Genomic DNA, 19,218 nt, shown 5'->3' on the forward strand with positions numbered 1-19,218 from the left:
TTTCTTTTACAATACATATTTACCTCCCAACGAATGATTATACATTCATAAACACACACGAAATCGTGTCTTCTAGAACAGTCTGAATTCTCTATAGAAGGCACAGACAATTGCCAGGTGAGTGTAAACAGTCACACCTTCCTGGGCACTTTTAACAATTTCATAGTTCTTAAGAAATGACTAGGCCCGAGGTACCAATCCTCATGGAAAACATCATGACCCAGACCCCCTGACCCATCTCCCCAAAGTCCAGTTGGGGCTGATGAGAGACTTGGATGTTCTCAAGTAGCACAATTAATAAATATGAGCTGAAAAGTCCTTGACAAGACTCAGGTCCCCATTTCTCCCTGTTGACCTCTGGGAGAGTGTGATGCAAAGTTCCATCATGTTATAGAAGGGAGAAAAGGAAGAAATATACTTTAAAACTGGTTCTCAAGAGTATCCAGGAACACTAAGCTAGTCGTTTAGTGAAAACCTCATTAAACAAGGAAGCCAAAACAATGATCTGTGAGTTCGGAGACCTTCACTAGCCAGACTTGCATGCGTGAAGCCACAGCACCTGCTTGTCCTTACAACACATACTGCAAACAGGCTGTCCTGTCATTTGCTCTTTGGGGAAAAAAGGTTGTCGTGGTTACTTTGAGATTAGATTAAACTATGACAACTAAATCTGAACGAACATGTTTGCTCATTGAACTTCTCATTTCATCATGTTACACATAACAGAACCAGTCATTTCCAAGGTATTTCTATTTTTCTCAATTGCTTCCAGACAGTTCTGTGGTTTTGACTTGTGCTGATCTTTTTCAATGAAAATAAATGAACCATCTGGAAAAACAAGTACACATAAAACACCACTTCCTACATTTTAAAATGTTAAATTTGGAAATATTTTTTTTTTCCAGAGAATTTTTGGTGTGTCCCGCATGCCAATACGTTTAATAAAACCTCATGAAGAACTTCTGGAGAGGCAAAAACATGATCTGTGCTCTTTTGATGGCTTTATGAGTCATGAAAAACAGGCACACCCTATCGTCCCGTATCCTTCACTCCAGTTGGAGCAGACAGTTGCTACCACAATCCTCACAGAGATGCTGGGACTTCTACCCTCAGGTCTCCAACAGGGGTGTCCTATCAGGGACACAGCCCAGTGAAGCATACTCCATGCTCCTTAGAGAAGCAGAAGCCGCCTACAGCTGCTGGCCAGAGCATAGACAGAGCACCTGTCCCGACTCAGGTGGCACTCAACCTGGCCTAGAGTCTGGAGCAAAAAGCAAACCAGGGCCTGGCATGGAGAGGTATCATAGCCTAATGGAGGGAAACAGCATCTCTCACCATGGAGGGCCAACTCCAGCCACAGACCTTGCCCTGGGTGAGGTCTCTCCCCATATCATCTCACTCAGTTCTCCAAACAACTGCAAGCAGGTCCCACCATACACTACATACAGGGACAATCTGGATGCATCCATTTCTTCCTCAGAGCTGGATATGCACAACTCCTAATAGTGGAGAGCTGAGCAGACTTTACAGGAGTCCAGCCTCCTGATGCTGCTCACTTTGAAGAAAGGCAGTCGGTTGCAAGCCCTCCAACACCTTCCTCCTGCATAAGCCACCACTTTCAGAGGGGCAGGCTAGGGAGCAGGAGGAGGCAGGTGGCAGCAAGGTGTCCAAGAAGGAAAACCAACCTGGTATCAGGTGGCTTGACCTCAAGGCCTCGTGTCACCACTGTAAGGGAAGGTTCTCCTACAGAATCAGGAAGACAGCTATCACTACTGGGCCTTTTCTCAGGGCCACCAAGGGGGTTCAAAATGACCATGCAAGGTAAAGTGTGTTGAGAACCGTGAAGGCCTCCGTGGTCATCTGCGGAGCCCCTGGCTGGCACCCAAAAACTCACCTGGCAGCACATGGCTCCAGAATCCTGAGCCCCACCCAGCAGAAAAACAAGTCAACAAACTCCTGGCTTTAGGAAACAAGACGTGCTTACTGGGCACTCCTGACACGAGTCGAAGTGGTCGTAACACCCGAAAGGCGCGGAGGGCTTTGACATCGAAGCCTCCTGACTTGCCACTGGAGTGGTTACCGCCTTCTGTTTCTTTGGTTAATTGTTCCAGAATTACACTAAACAATCTGGGAAAAAAAGAAGAAAGGAAGGAATGTTAGAGTCTGTCACCCAGGGAAGCAAAACAGGATGATAATAGTAGTTATTTCTGCACAAGGACTAATTCTGCAGGGCTGCTGCCTAAATGAAGGGGAAGCAAGGCAAAGGCAAGAATCAGACTGTGAATCCTGAAAGCCACCCTTACATGTGATATGATGTGACAAGGACTGAGCTTGGCCGCTTTCCTGCCAGCGGAGCATCCCTGAGCAAGTCCAGTCCCACAGAAGAGAGGACTCACCGGGGATCCAACAATGACAACTGTGGACCTGCCAGAACAGAAGTGGCGAGGACAATCATCATGGCAGCTACCTTCCACGCAAGTTCACTATGTGCCACTTTACATACACTGTCTCAATCCTCACAAAGTGTTAGGCAGTCGGAATTCTTATTCTTTAACATGTGAGGAAACGCACTTGATGAGAACAATTAACTTGCCCAAGGTCCCACTACTAGGGTAGAAGTAACATATGAATCCAGGTATGCTGGCCCCACCAGGAGAGGACGCAGGTTCCATGAGGGCAGGGACTTCTAGTCTGTGTTGTTCCTTTGTTCATCTAGTCTACTCTTGATCTTAGCCAAAAGGCCGAGAAGCCATGAGCATTTAGTCTGTTCAAGCTTAGTGCCTAGAACAGTTCTCAACACAGAAGGTGCTTGAAAAATATCTGAGGAGTAAATCAAGGAGTGAATACTGACCCCAGAGTCCCAATCTTAATCAACATGCTACACCATTTCCTATACAGCCCCTGCCTCTCTCTCTCTCTCTCTCTCTCTCTCTCACACACACACACACACACACACACACCCCTCTCTACACCCATACAGAGATGTTCAAGGAATGGTGTAAATCACAGATGCTGCTGAGGCAAAGGCCAAAAGGAGTAACCCAAGGTAAGGGATTAATATCATCATTTTCTCTTTTGAAATGTGCATAATATTGTATCTGGCAGCCACGACACATTTTTTCCTACTCTCCAAAGGTTTTTCGGATAAAGCTATTTTCAGACAATCTGCTCACTTGACAGTTACTTTTGCTCTTTCAAATAAACATTTATGCTCTGGAATTATTGCTTGTTTTTCAGAATAAATATAAATTTGCCCGTTTCAAATAGAATCAACTCTGGCCAATCAGATTGGGGATGACTGGCCCAACAACAAAGAGAAGGTTTCTAAAGTTTAATTAGGAGCCAAAGCAGAAACTCTGCCCCCACTGGCATGCCTCTGGATTGCCAAGACACTAAGTCCATAAAATACAGGGTGGTCTGATCACAGTCCCGATCAGGCACATGCTATCGTTCTGGGACGCTTAAAGACCAGCCATTTGTTTTAACACTACAGCAATTAGCAGTGAACCCAGGTGGGGGCGGGGGGGGGGGGGTGCGGGGCGGCTCCAGCGGGGAATACATCAAGCCTCTACCTTTTCAAACCTTCAGATGGTGGGTTCTCTTTGGTTAGGACCAGGGAAATAGATCAAATTTATAACTGGTTTCTCTCAGTAGAATAGTTTTGTTTTTTTAATTACTGTAAACCCCTGCACCAAGGCTCAAGTTAAAAGTCTCCCCTCCAAAACAAGTTCATAGCTTCACAAAAACAAAGAAAAAGGAGGAAAGAAAACCTCAAACTTCTGAAATGTGGCAGCCACAGGAATTTTCGTCCCAAAGGGTTAGGGAAGTAACTCATGCAGGTGGTGACTGAAGCTCACTTTCAAGCGTCTGTGTTTTACAGCGCTTCCTTCATGGTCCTTTCACCTTTAGCAATGCCCTTGAAAACAGGTGAATGATGGCTCGCTCCTGTTACAGAGGCACCTGAGCCAGGGAGGGAAGCTGGCTGCCTTCTCCAGACAGCCAGGGTGGAAGGGGCTGGGGCTGGCTTCCCTTCCAAAGAGTTAGGAGACTCTAGGAAAGTTCCTCCCCTCCTCTGAGCCTTAGTTTTTCCCCTCTGTAAAAGGAGGAAACTGAGTTAAACCATCCAGAGTCCTGCACCTTCCCAGTCTAATGTTCTGCGATTCTACTCCCTTCACTGCTCACACCCCCCACCCTCAACAAAAAGAGTACCACACGCCTGGAGAGCTCAGGACATGAAGAGAAAATATTTGATCCTAGAATTTTACAGTTTACCCCAACACAGGAAAAGGCAAGGAGCTACCTAAACGGACTCAAGTTAAAAACACCAGCGTGAGTGCCCCATGTTCTTTACAAAAGCTTAAGTGAGGAGCCTGAAATATATGTTGCCTGAAACATTAGGTGTGTGTGGGGGGGGGGGGGGGGGGGGCGGCGGGGAATAAACTTCTCCATATGAGGGCGGGGGGATCACTATCAGCTCTGGTAGACACATTGAGTCCTCTTGTGGTCACACTATTACAGTTAACATTTTAGAAGTATCAATTACTTCCTTAATGCCTCTGTCATTGGGAATCTTGACAAAAGCAATAGGTCACAGTTGGCTTGGAATGGAAAATCCATTGGATTGAGATACAGTCTGTAGTCGGAAACTTTGGTGAGTAGAAATTTGATACACATGAAGACATAATGACTTTTCTAACTTTTCTTCCATTCTTTGACTATAATTTAGTGCATATTTGAGATAAAAAAATAACCTGATGTTCTAAAATTCTTCATATTTAATGAGAAAGACCAATGAGTCCATTCCTATTTTAGTTTCCTAAATGACTTTTTTTTTTTTTTTTTACTTTTTAAGTCCTCTTTATCGCAGCTCAATTTATATATGATAAAATACATCCATTTAGAATGTACAAGGAGAGGAGTTTTAACAAATGTAGAAGACTAAATACAAACACCACAGTCAATATCTAGAACAATTTCATCATTCCCAATAGTTTTTTAATGTCTCTGTGCAAACATCTCCCTCACAGCCTGATTGACTATCATTTTGGGTTTTTTCCCTTTTCTAGAATCTTTTGTAGATGAAATCATATAGTGTATGTTCTTCTTTTAATTTCTGTTGCTCACCATGTTTTTGAGATTTATCCAAGTTGCTACATTTATTCACAGTTCATTTCTTTTTACTATAGGGTGATATTCCAGTGTATCACAATGTATCTATCCATTCACCTGCTGAGAGATATTTGGTTTGTTTCTAGTTTTTCTCCATTATGAATAAAGTCTCTGTGAGCATGTGTTTTCATTTATCTTGGGTAAGTACCTAAGAGTAGTGCTGGTAATGTGGTTGTATGGTTAGTGTATGATTAACATTGTAAGAAGCTGGCAAATTTTTCCAAAGTGAATGCACCATTTTCCATTTCTACAAGCAGTGTGTGAGAGTTCCAGTTGCTCCGTATCTTGGCTAGCATTTGGTATTGTCAGTCTTTTTATATTTAGTAATGCTAGTGGATATGTATGTAGGGTGTCATTGTGGTTATAATTTTTGCTTTTCTACTTACTAATGATGTTGAACTTCGTTTCAGGTGCCTGTTGACCATTTACATATGTTCTTTTATGAAGATCTATTTGAATCTTTTGCCCGTTTATGTATTGGGTTGTCTTCTTACTAATGGGTTATAGGAATTCTTTAGATATATTCTAAATGCAAATCATTTGTCATGTATCTGTATTGTGAATATTTTTTTTCCTAATATGTGCCTTAACCTTTAATTTTCTTCACATTATCTTTTGAGGAAAGAATTTAAATTTTGGTAAGCTCCAAAATTTCAATTATTTCTTTTACAGTTAGTGCTTTTTGGATCCTAAGAAATCTCTGCCTGCCCCAATGTCATAAAGATCTTCCCCTAGACGTTGCACAGTTTTAGCTTTCACATATAGGACTATGATCCAGTAATATTTGTTTATGTTATGAGGTTGGAATAAAAATTCTTTTTTAGTGGATAATGGATAATTATTCCAGCACCACTTGTTAAAAACTGACTAAAATTTAGTACTACAACTTATAATTGAACCCATTGAATTATCAAGGCACTTTTGTCTAAAATCAATTGATCACATACATACGGGTCTATTTCTAGACTAATTCTGTTTCATTGATCTTTATGTCCATTCCTTATGACAACATCATGCGGAAGTCTTGAATACTATAGCGTTACAGTAAGCCTTAAGACCAGATTCCGGCTTTGTTCTTGAGTATTTCTTTGGCTAGTCTAGAGCATCTCTAATTTCCATAGAAGTTTTAGAATAAATTGTCAAACTCTACAACAGTCTTGCTGGGATTTAGATTAGGATTCAATATATAGCTCAGTTTGAGAAGAACTGATATCCTAACAATAACTGAGCCTTCCAATCCATGAACATCATTCTATTTATTTTGGTATTCTTTATCTGCTCTCAGCAAAGTTTAGTCATTTACAGTATGCTATTTATCCCTAAATATTTCATGCGTTTTGATGCTATAGTAAATAACATCTTTAAAATTTCATTTTCCAAATGTTCATGACTAGCATACAGAAATTAACATTTTAATATTGACCTTCTACCCAGAAACATTGCTAAATTCATTCAGAATGCATAATTCTGTACAATTTTATACTCTTAAATTCACTGAAACTTATTTTGTGGCCCAGAATATTTCTTGGTCAAGGTTCCACGTACATGTGAAAAGAATGTGCATTCTGGTCTTGAGTGTTCTAAAAATGCCAAGTTAGTAGGTGGTATTGTTTAAATCTCCCTACACACTTACACTTACTGATTTTCTGTTGATAGGTGTTCTATCAACATTCAATAGAGAAGTATTAAAATCTACAACTAAAATCATAGATATCTCCCATTCTTCCTTTCAGTTGTTTTGCTAGTATGTATGATTATCACATCTTCTTCATGAAAGAATTTTGTACCACTCTACTTTTCTTTTGATTATTTTTCACATAGTATATGTTTTTCTGGCTTTTTAATTTCAAATTATTTGTGTCTTTATAAGTTAGATGCTATAAAATTGGGTCTTGTTTTTTATGTATAACCTCTGGATTCTAATAAGGATTTAGCTGAGTTTATGTCTACCATCTTGCTATTTGTTTTCAGTTTGCCCTGTCCATTGTTACTTTTTCCTTCATCCCTTTTTGAATTAATTGAGCTTTTAAAATTTCTATTAAATCTCCAACATAGACTTATTAATTCTACCTTTATTTTTCTAGTGGCTTCTCTAGGGCAGTGTCAGCAAAAATCTTCTGTAGAGTGTCAGTAACTATTTTAGGATTTGCGGGCCATAAGGTCATCATCACAACTATTGAACTTTGCCATCCTAGCAACAAATAGCCACAGATGTGAATGAGTGTGATGGTCCTCCAATAAAACAATCTTTCAAAGCAGACAGGAAAATACTTTACCAATGTGAAACATTTTTAAAAAGGGCATAAACCATATCTGGCCTATGGGCTAAATAAAGTTTGCTGGTCTGTGCTCTAGGGTTTACAATATACATCTCTAACTTATTATAATCTAATTTCAAATAATATTTCATCATATTTACCACCAACTCTATAAGCTCTTTTCAATAGTATATAGCTATTTCCTTCTTCCTGCCCTTTGTGCTATTGTCGTCACATATTTTACTTTCATGGAAGCTACTAACTCCACAACACATTTTTACTAGTAACAATTACTCTTAAAGAGATTTTAAAATGAGAAAAAATTTGTTTTTATATTTATCTGTGCATTTACCCTTTCTGGGCATTCTTCATTTCTTTTTTGTTTCATGTTCCTTCAGTGTGAAGAAATTCCTTTACCATTTGTTGAGATATAGGTTTACTGGTGGTGAAGTCTCAGCTTTGGTTTGTCTGAAAAAGTCTGTTTTTACTTCAATTGTAAAAGTTATCTTAACTGAGTAAGAAATTCTAAGGTTGGCACTTTCCCTAGCACTTTAAAGATCTCTCTATGGTCTTCTGACTTCTATAGTGCTGATGAGAAGTCTAGGGATGTCTTTTCTAATTACATTTTCAGATTTTCTCTTTATCCTTGGTTTTGAGCAATTTCATTATGATTATGATGTACTTTGATGTAGCTTTATGTTTGCCTTGCTTGAGCTTTATTGAGTTTCTTAAATTTGTGAGTTTACATTTTTCATCACATTTAGAAAATATGGAGTCATTTCTTCACATATTTTTTCTGGCTCCCCTCTATCTCGTCTCTTCTGAGACTCCAAATATATGTATGTTAGACCACCCACAGGTCACCAAAGTGGTGTTCAATTTCTCTCCATCATTATTCTTTGTGTTACTCGTAGGTCTTTAAGTTCCTCAATTTATTTTCTTCTGTTGTGTCTAATTTGCTATTAAGCCAACACAGAAAAGTTTTTCACCTCTCAAAGTCCAATGTGGTTCTTTCTTAGATTGTCCCATCTCTTCTCATTGTGGTCATGTGTTTCTTTACATCCATAAACATAGTTACAATAGCTATTTTTAAAGTCTTACAAGGCAATATCTAATTCCATCATCTCTGTCATTTCTGGGTCTGTCTCTATAGATTGAATTTCCTCCTAGTGCTGGATCACATATCTTAATTAATGGCTATAATATTTGACTGGATTCTGGACACTTGTTAAGTGTCTGGATTTTGTTGTCTTTCTTTAAAGGGTGTTGAGTTTTGTTTTGGCAGGCAGTTTTGCACATCAGTTTGCTCCTTTTCAGGCTTCTTTTGAAATATTATTAGCAAAGGATTCAAGTGATCTTTAGTCTTTAGCAGGGCTTAGCAAAAATGTTCCATAAGGGGCCAGAGAGTAAATAGTTTAGGCTTTGCAGACCTAAACTACTCAACTATGTAAACAAATGCATGTGACTATGTTTACAATAAAACTTTATTTGCAAAGATTTGTGACAGGCTGAATTTGGCCCATTGGCCATAGTTTGCCAACACTTACCCTAGAATTAGTTTAGCCCTACTACTAATGGCCCTCATGGGGTCTCTACTGACAGTCCAGGGTCTTTCCATTCTGGTTTAACATAACTTGAACATCTCTCAGATCTATGTGAGTTGTAGTTATTACTCAGCTAACAGTCTCCAGGTTTTCTTTTTTCTCTAAGTAATAATATTTGGCCTCATAGATTCTCACCACCCTGTAAGTGTAGATTATTCTTCAGGCAAAGCTCAAGAGCACTCCAAGGCATATTTATGAAGTTCTTTCTCTGAAAAGCCCCCTCCTTTCCCATACCATGCCTGTCAAATTTCAGCCCCATTAGCATTTCTGGACTCTTGTCTCTGTCTTCTCAATGCAATGAGACCACCACCCTCTGTTTGGTTCCCTGTTTTTGTGCTCTACTATAGTCTGAAAAATGCCTTGAGGTAGAAAGCAGAGGTGATTGTAAGGTAAGTATAAAAACAAATGGAGCTAAGCATCTCCATCCTATAGCTGAACACAAAGCCAAGTCTCAGGAGAGGTACAGCAAAATTATTCCAGAACCAAGAGACCTTCTAGGCTCCTGCTTGCCATTAGTGATTAGAGTTCAGCAAAAACAGGAAGGTATGGTACATACCTATTACCTGTTCATTTTAGCTGCACTACCTTTGCAGTAATATCTTAGATGCCATGTCCTATGGTGATTTTTACGAAAGCTGACATTTTCCGCTTAAGTCTAATTATCCCACTGGACCACCATTTTGGATCCCATTTGAACTTCTGAGGTTTGAAAGGGCAGGCTCAAAACTTATCCCACTCTCCTAATATCCAGCTGTATTAATCTTCCATGAAAAACCAAGGGATTCACAATTTTTTTTTAAGTAACCTAGAAGAAAAATTATTTCACTCGACTTCAAAAGACCAAAGTTATGGAGATGAACATAGAGAGGTCACTTCACAATCTCTCTCTGTAGGACCAAATATAATTTTAGGAACAACCCACTTTATAGCTGAATAATGAAGACTCAGCGAAGGGATAGAGATTTTCTTTCCCTCTGTGGGTCCAAAGGCCCAGCACTCCTCTGAAATGGATTCATTTTTTGTCTTCTTGCTGGCAAAATTTCCAGGAGTGCCAGGATCAGAATCACACAATGCAGGCCACCTTCTTTTTTTTTTTTTAACACTTTCCTTTAACTCAACTGTTTGTGTCTCCTTCCTATGACAGGATTTCAGGAGAATGCCTGCTTATTTGCATTTTCTGGCTTATTTCATTTCATGCCAGATACCTGGCATGATTCAGACACTTGTTTTGTTATTTAAAATGGGACAGTAGCATGCCAAAGTTTTTCCCACAAGTCAGCAGTAAAAATTAATAGCTTTGCTCAGGGATGTTAAATAGCAGAGTACCTCACTAGTCTGAAGGATTTACTAATTTACTAGTTTGGGGATTTTTAACTTATCAGGGTGCTGACTCTAAGAGTTGTACTCATTTGACTCTAACTGCCAGCAGGGCTGGTCTATTTGTGAAGACCCAAGGCCTTGTAAAATGATCCCTCTTACACTGGGAGCTTCAACCCCTTTCTACACACATCACTGGGAAGGAGGTAAGAACAATAAGGGGATTTGAACCAGTCTCTGCCCAGAGACTGACAGTAGCATTATGCATCTTCAAAACCCCCCTGGAAGGTTCTGGCCACAAGTGCCACAGAGAAGAGCAACCATATTCCCTCAAAAAACTGTCGCTTCCCATTACTCCCTGCCTCCCATCTTTCAAACATTTCCCCAAAACAGAAGGCACTTACCCTACTATTACTATAACAAAATCCAGTAAATTCCATCCATTCCTAACATAAGCATTAGGATGTAGCAATAATCCATACGCAATAATCTTCAAAAATGTCTCGACTGTAAAAATAATCAGGAAGGCATATTCTACTTTTTCCTGTGAAGAGAAGCAAAAGGGGTTGGGGGGGTGGGGAGAGGATGGGGAGAAGAAGAAAAAGAAACAGGAATTAGAATCAATATCTCTGAGACATAAGCATTTTTCTCCAAGCAAAGTTTTATTATGAGAAATGGCACCATTAACACAGCACCTGTGCCAGGAAGGCGTTTTAATTCTAACACTGAATTTCTCATAAGCAGCTAAGTGTAAAACACTTTTCATTCCAGGCTGCATGACTGCATTTTGCCACCTGCCCTGATGTGTGTGCAGTGAGTCTGCCTAGGACATAACGGGCCTGTTTGTTATTTGCACACACTTGCAAAACGCAGCATGTTTTCCTCCTGAGATTGCCAAATCAGGCCCAGAAGAGCACAAGGGGGCAACAAAGATTCCAACAGCGGCTTTGAACAGAATGTCCTTTGGAAGAAAGGAAGATGTGTCTGCTTTGACCCTCTCTCTTCCTCTTGGGTTTACACCCGCTTTCTAAGTCCAGGGTCCTCTTTGTCACAGAGCAGCAAGGTGACCTCAGCAAGTCCCTCTTCACCTCTGTATTTAAGTCTCCTCACCAACACAGAAGGGGAGCAAATTTCAGAATGGCAATGCCCCTGCCTGCGTACTGGCATGCAGCTTCTCCCAGCTGCCGCTGCTGAGTGGTCCCCACACACCATCCCAGGGAGCCTGGGCTCAGCCTCTGCGTGTCCTGCCCTCCTCCCAGCCCCGGCAGCTGTTCCCATCTGGCTGCCCAGACCTCTGAGACTCAGCCCTCAGGCTAGCTGACTCTTAGAACCCTCCTTGCTCCAACTCCGGTGATTTCATGAGCCCAGAGAACACATCCATCAGCAGGTCTAAAAATGTTGAATCCTTTCCTCTTTTGTAAAGGTTTCCTTTATGCAGCTTCAGCTTTAATAGAAACACTGACCCACTGGGATGTGTGCAATTAATTTTATAAGAGGCATTCCCTGGCAAGAGGCTACTTAATAACTCAATGAAAAACCATCAGCAATTAAAACTCTTCCACATGGGCCATAAAGCCCTCCACAAATATTAATTCTACCCTGTGGGACCCAAGGAAATTTACCCAATACCTTAGGAAAATGGAAATCATGGAATTCACTTATTAAGATGCCTGGTACAAGAGGTCAAATAAATTTGGCTCACGAAACACTTAGTGAGCATCTCCATCTATATGACCAACCCCACACCAGGAGCTAGGCTTAGAAAAACAGCTCCATTGCCATCCCTAGCCTCAAAACGTTTAGCCTGGTGGGGAAGTGAGGATTCCAAACATGAACACTGTGAATGCCCCAAGACAAATACCAGAAAGTGTGATTCTGCATCCTGAGCCTTCTGAGAAGGTCAAAGGACTAGTCCACTCCTACTCTACCAGGACTTTGCTATGTGACCGCTACAAGATGGCTTCAGCCACTTTGCTACCAAAGTGCTACCTCTCTATCACCTGGCCTGACCTTCCTGTATCTCCCCTCCCCCCCCCCCCCATTCTCCCTCTCTACCACCAGGGCAGCCATCCAACCACTGCCAGACCCCAGCCTTCACCTCCCATTCCCTCCTTCCTGCTAGTCTTGCTGAAAAGCCAGCTGGTCAGTTCCTCCCTCCAGGGTCCCTGCCATCCCTACCCTGTCCTCCAGAGCTCCCTTTGATCCTTGATCACCATCAGAGAGCTCCAATAGATTCTTTTGTGGTGCGAGTTAGCCAGAGTTAGTGTTTTCAACCATATAGAGTCTCACTTGTCCCCCAACCTCCACACCCATGCTTCCCCCAGACCCCCCAACTGGCCCTGCCCTCAGCCTGGCTCATCCCCTCATCAGGCTGCCAAGACCTTCCATGAACACAACCCCTTCCCCTTTCCCTACAGTCAAGCCCTCCAGGCATGCATGAGCCTTCAGACCTCCAGTGACTCCCTTATTTATTCTCCATATTCCCTGATAGCCGGGAGGAGACTGACTTTGTTACTGGCTAGGGAGGGGAGAGATCCAGGAAGGCTTCAATGAGGCAGTGACGCTAATTTTGAGGGCTAAAGGGAGAGCGCACTTCTGTTACAGAAGCCAAAAATCCCTGAAAATACCAACCCACCATACTCAAATTAGACCCTGACCACCAAATGTAGGTTGTCAATATGTTTCCAAGACTTAGAGTTCTAGGGGAAAAAGATAAGCTAAAAACAGCATGCTGATTTTACAATTCCTTTTCCCTTTTTATCCCTTCTGCTTTATTTACTAGGCCAGACAGAGAAAAAAGGCTTTTGCTGTCATCAATATTCATAGCAGTTACATCCCTACGTCAACACAGTGTTATACTTTAGAGCAGAAAAACAAGGCAGGGAACAGACAGTACATCTAGCAAACACAGCTTGTTTTTCCTCTTTGGCTCTTATTTGTAAGTAATATTGCCACAATAATACGAGGGCCATTAGTGTAACTGCATTGCTTAGGGTTCTTCTATATCCCCTTCTCTTGTCCTCTTCTCCCTTTTAAACAATTGGGTTTCTCTTTCTAAAAATCCTTAGTGCATTGCATTGCTTGATGGAATTGATTGTAGGAAATATAACCTTGCTTTAATATGATCTTTATTATGGAGACTCTACCATGATGCTAATTGAACCTTCTTAGCCTGGAGAGCATACTAGCCCAGTTTGCCTAGAAGCCAGGGTCATTCTTGGACCCAGACCTTCCCTTAAAAAGGACTCATATATATGAAGCAAATATACCTCCACAGTAAGCAAATGTAATATTTTTAAAAATTTGTGAAACAACAATCATGGGAAGGAGAGGTAATTATTTACTTCACACAAGAATTGTTCATTTGAGAAAAGAATGGTGAGTTGGTAATCTGAAAAGGAAGTCACCAGGGAGGTCATGTTCCTAACTGGGCAAGGTGGGAATGCACACCCAGCTGAAGAGGCCCAGGGAGATGCTGTGCAGAGAAGACATGGAGTCTGTGGCCCAGATAGTGGAGAGCACAGCGGATCGGCATGGCTGAGGAAGAGGCAAGCAGGAACCCTCCAGAACTGGACACAAAAGAAGGTATCCTGGGGGCTGAGCTGCTTCGTAAAAGCTAATAACCCCAGGCTAAACAGAAAGGTTAAATAATGCCTGCATCCCAATCTCCCTGCATATGCCAGGGAGGCCACACACCTGCACGTTCACCCAACCAGCAGCAGGGATTCTTCTCCCTGGCAGGGGATCCTGGATGAGTAGGACCTGTCAAATATCCTTTTAAGAAACCACCAACTCCCCTTTACATGAAGCCACCCTATGTATGGATGAGAGTCACCATGAGACCTCAAGTCACCTCAAGCTACCAGAAATAAAGGCTCAAAATATAATTCAGAAACCTGAAAGGCCTTCTTTATAAACAGTGAGGATTCACCATGCAGAAGCATCTCTGTACCAGTCAATCATACATCGAACCTTGAGAAACAGTCAACTAGAAGTGGGTGGAAGATGCCAGGATCCTTGGTTATACCTGGTTCTCTCTTTTCCTATTCTAGGGGACCCTTTCACTAGTATTGTAGTCAGAACAGCTACCCAGCCAGCCATCCCTGGGTACCAGGGTCCTCCTCAGGAAGCATAATCTGTATCTTCAGAATTCCCAGCCTGCTGTCAGAAGGTAACAAGGATTTGACGAACCAGGTAAGGCTCAACTCTTTGCTGGGTTATCTACCTACATGGCCCCAAATCTTTGGAAAGGCTCTCCTGGCTGACACGCCGGTGGTAGCTGTTCCTTCCACACACACACTACTCTTCCTCGCCCTGTGGTCTCAGGTTCCCTATTGGCAGGGATCATCTCTCACTGTCTTTGTAGTCCCAGCACCCAGCCCCGCATGGGGCATTACAAGGTACTCAACAGGAAGTAGAGAAGAAGCAATACAATAACAAAGCTAGACCTAAAGGGGACTCGAAAAACCTGAGATTTTGTGATCCTAGCATACATATCAAAAGCAAGACAACAAGGGTATGTATCTAGGTTGCTACTAACCCTTTCTAGAACAAGCATGGAAGAAATGGTCACACTGCTGAGTTGAGGACTGATCTCAACACCTCATCTGGTCCTTCCTTTCCATCTTGACCTGAGCCCACAAGGAATGCCCTCATCCCTCCTTCCCTTGCCTCCTCTTTCAGCTTTCTCACTTTTCTTCCATGAAAACCTTACACTCTGCGAGAGGTCCCCTGCTTCCCCTCCCAGTGCCCACCCTCTTGTGTATGAAAACCCCTCTCCAGAGTGGACACAAGGCTGGAAGAAGCCCACCCTGGGGTAGTGGAAAGAATACAAGGCTTGTCATCACCTATCTATTATTTTGCAAGCCCCAGCTCAGCCTCTATTTCAGGTCTATGTCCCATTCCCTCTCTTCTAGAATGGTTTCCTCCACCTCACATTCTCATCAGGCTAAGCTCTCCATGTCCTCCAAGACTCAGTTTAAATAATACTTTCCCAGAGAAAACTTTGCTGACCTTCCAGACAAAATGAAGGCCTGCTGTTAGACGCTGTCAAAGCCCATGATACTTTGTCATGGTCTTATTCACAATGGAAATTTTAAATTCTTTAAAGTTATCTCTTTAATGTTTGTCTCTTCTGGTGAGTGAACTTCTATAAGATCAGAGACCATTTTTATTTCATGCATCATTGTATTCTCAAGGCTTGCCACACAAAAAAAAAAAAACCCTCAATATTTATAAATGAATAAATAAATGAGGAAAATGTGAGGTTTTGATCAAACATTATTCACTGTCCCTTCCTGCTAAGGAGTTCCATAATTGTTTTAGTCTGCTCGGGCTACCATAACAAAATACCATAGACTGGAGGGCTTAAATAGCAGATTCCTCACAGTTCTGGAGGGCTGGAAGTCCAAGACCAAGGTGCCAGCTAATTTGATGTCTGATGAGAGCTTTCTTTCCACCTTGCAGATGATTGACGTTCTATTATGTCCTCATCTGGCCTTTCCTTCACGTGTGTCTGGAGAGTTCTCTCTTCCTCTTCTTATCCAGGCACTAATCCCATTCATGGGGGCCCCACCCTCATGACCTAATCACCCCTTCCAAAGGCCCTACCTCCCAATACCATCATTCAGGGGATTAGAATTTCAATATGAGAATTTTGGGGAGGGGGAGAAAGGTGGGGACACCAACATCCAGTCCATAGCAATAATACCAGGACACCCTGGTTTTGCTCTATTCCAGAAAAAAACATCCGAGACAAAATGCCAGGGAAAAGCTATTCTGCTCTATAACTGCAGCACTCCTCAAAGAGGTGGGACAGGGTCTTGATGTAAGAGTGAGGAGCACACACAAAGGCTGACCACTCAAGGATGATGAGCACACAGGGGTGAGGGTCAGGCAAGGGGAGGGACACAGGGCCTCGTCTGCCAGGCTATGGGGCTTGGCCTCTGTCTCTGGCCTGGAGTAAAAGCATCTTGAACCAGACAACCTCTTCCAGCTGGAAAACTGCAATTTTCTACCACCTGGGGAGTAAAATCTGGACCCAGTTTCACAGCAAGGTTCTACGAGGCCCAGAGACCCCCAAGAAGACAGCCAACTGAGAGCAGTGGCCATGCTGTTCAGGGGTTGGGTCACCTGAGGTCACTGCAACACACTTGGGCCAGGCTTGCTGAGGGACCCTCGCACGAGCTGCCACGCACAAGGCAGGAGGTGAGAGTGGGGAGCTGTGGGGCTACGGTGACAGCTTCTGTAAGCGATTCCATGTCTAGTCAAATTGCAGTGGGTGAGCTGTGGAGAGCGGCTGGCAGGCAGGCCTGAACTCAGGGCTGCTTGGATGTAAACAGAGGTAATGTTCTCCTCTGCAGGTAGTAATGAAAGATGGATTTCCCTGGCCTCTAATGGGCAGTTTAATGCCCCGTTTACATGAAGAAACTGGCTAGAATAGTCAGTTTGCCTTCATTTTTCTCTACCTTTGGTTTAAAAGTACAAATTTTAGATGATGTTTGTGTCTCCTGAGTCCAATTCCAGTTTCTACGGCTGAGTCACCCTGGTTGAGTCATCTACCCCTGGGCTTCTCTGCTTCCTGGTCTGGAGAAACAGGAGCATTGTCCTCGCTCCACCCACCCAGGTTATGGTGACAATTAAGGCCCCCCCCCCTTCCAACTCCCTCAATGAGGACCGATGTGAGGCAGCTCTCCCAGTCCTGACAGAGGGCTATGGAACTCATCCCTGAAGGTCCTATCAAAGTCCAGTGACCCCATGATCAGCCAGATAGGGAGGACCCTTGCCTAGAGAGGGCTAGTGGAAGAAGCCAGCAGGGTGGCCTGGCTGGCCCCTCCATGGAGACCAGCCTCAAAACATCTTGTTTGTGGGAGGACAGCCACATCGCACCTGGGGTGGAGGAAGCTAACAAGGCACTGTCTCCATGTGGCCTCCTCACTCACTGGCAGACCAGAGGTCGCAGTGGCTCTGCTGCCACATGCAGCAAAGCATGGTTCTTGCCACCGTGAAAACTCCCAGGGTACCAAAAACACCTATCCTTCCTCTGAGATTTGCTCCTTTTCTACTCTCCATCCACAAGCTACAGGGGTCAGCAGGTGGCCCACATTACTGGTTCAGGGACAGGCATGTGACCCACACACACCAACCAGGTTCAATGAGAGCCACACTTGGGGTTTTCACTTCAGCAACTAGGCAAGAACTTCTGTCATTGGCTGGACTTAGATCTGAGTGGCAGTAAGAGTGGAGTTACCAGGAAGACATAGAATGAAGAACCAACGTCAAGAAGAGTCAAGCCAAAGTGTGCAGAGAGTCAAACAGAAAAACAGAAACTCAGAGGCAAGTATCAGACTTTGATGCCTTTGTAAGAGCCCCTGAATGAAGCTGAACCTGAAGCCAAAAATCTCCCTCTTGCTTTGGGCTTTTCAGTTATAAAAGCCAATTCACTGCACAAGTTTGAGTTGGGTTTTTGGTCAATTATAACAAAAACGTCCTAGCTAGCTACACAGCGATACTACAGGATCACTCTGCTTCCCTAAAAGTGAAAGCATGTAAGATAAACTTCAGCAGCTCATTTCTCAAGAGATTCAACTCCTTTAAGGATTCCCTCTGACCCACAGGCTTACAGAAGGTTCTCTATATACAGGACCCATGAGCCCTGCAGGTCGTTGCTTCTGGATATTCATCTAGGCTCAGCCTTCCAAAGAGACTCCTTCAATCCCCTCCATTTTCAGTTGCGGTCCTCTAATTTCAACCAGCTTCCCACATTCCTTCCCATAAACTCAAAGCCTCGGACTTGCCTTGCTTCGCATTCCACCCATGTGGGGCCCTAAATTGTGGGTCCCCCTAGTAGCAGGTGCATTCTGCGGTTGGTTGTTGTGCACCTCCACACCCAGCTCCCAGGCCAAGCCTCTGCCTGCCTCCACCCCACCATGCTTGGCAGTTCAAGCATCTTATTTGCAATTCAACAGTATTCACTGGGCACCTACTCTATACTAGGCACATTCCTGAACACCGCAGACAACTAAGATAGTGTTGGTGTCCTAATGGAAGCCGGCAGAGGCATATATAAACATTTTAAGACACAGCAGATGACAATCAAAGGCAAAGTAGAGTATTGGGGATCTCCTGTGTAGAAACAGGGGGGTGGAGTAACTCCTTGTGTCTGGAGCATTTGGGAAAGCTTCTTTAAAAGTATAGGGCTGTGTCACATATGTGACTGTGTCACAGTTCCCTCATATGGCATCCCCAAGGACCTCTACAATCCATCTATGGTCTACTACCAACAACCAATCGGTATCTGTTACCCTGCAGGGTACAGGGCCACCACTCAACCTGATCCCCTTCCTCTTCCCTTCCTCCTCCTCCTCTGTTCCACTCCATCCATTTCCATAACACCCTCACATATGTCATATTCACCGGGACTTCTGGTCTTTGTGGCTATTCTTCTCCATGACCCAAAGCACTTCTATTTATCTCAATCGTGCTCCACCATTTCAGGGAAGGCTAGGGAGTTTCATTTCCTCTTGAGCACCAACTACGTATGAGGCCATGAACCAGAACAGAGAAGGGCAGGGCACTGCTCTGTTTTCAGCTCCTGCTCTGGCTGGGAAGGAGAACCCATTGATGCGTTATCTTCTACTATTTGTAGATCGTCAGTACCTTGGGGGCAAGATCACTGCATCTACCTCTGCAGATTCTCTCGCCATCCCGAGCAGAGATTTAAGCCCTAATAACTACCAAGAGGCATCTACCACAAAGAAGGAAAAACAGAGACATACTCCTAAGGCCGCATCGCTAAGCCCCTGGGGGCCAAGACCCTGTCTCACCATCAGGGAGCACTGACAAGCTCTACCACCCAGGCCAGAATCCCA

The 19,218-nt window shown here is 43.2% G+C and overlaps 1 protein-coding gene across 19 annotated transcripts in view; it reads right to left on the reverse strand.

Moving 5' to 3' along the window:
- CACNA1D (calcium voltage-gated channel subunit alpha1 D) overlaps positions 1-19,218 on the reverse strand; it is a 302,032-nt gene that overhangs the window by 147,751 nt on the left and 135,063 nt on the right. For all 19 annotated transcript variants that reach the window (XM_072785865.1, XM_072785856.1, XM_072785861.1 and 16 more), the window contains exons 4-5: positions 10,753-10,892; positions 1,985-2,127 (exon numbers count right to left, since the gene is read on the reverse strand). In XM_072785865.1, the coding sequence (XP_072641966.1) occupies positions 1,985-2,127; positions 10,753-10,892 (283 nt within the window). The remainder of the gene's footprint in view (positions 1-1,984; positions 2,128-10,752; positions 10,893-19,218) is intronic.

Source organism: Canis lupus, chromosome 19 (assembly GCF_048164855.1).
Source record: "Canis lupus baileyi chromosome 19, mCanLup2.hap1, whole genome shotgun sequence".
Classification (NCBI taxonomy): Eukaryota; Metazoa; Chordata; class Mammalia; order Carnivora; family Canidae; genus Canis; species Canis lupus.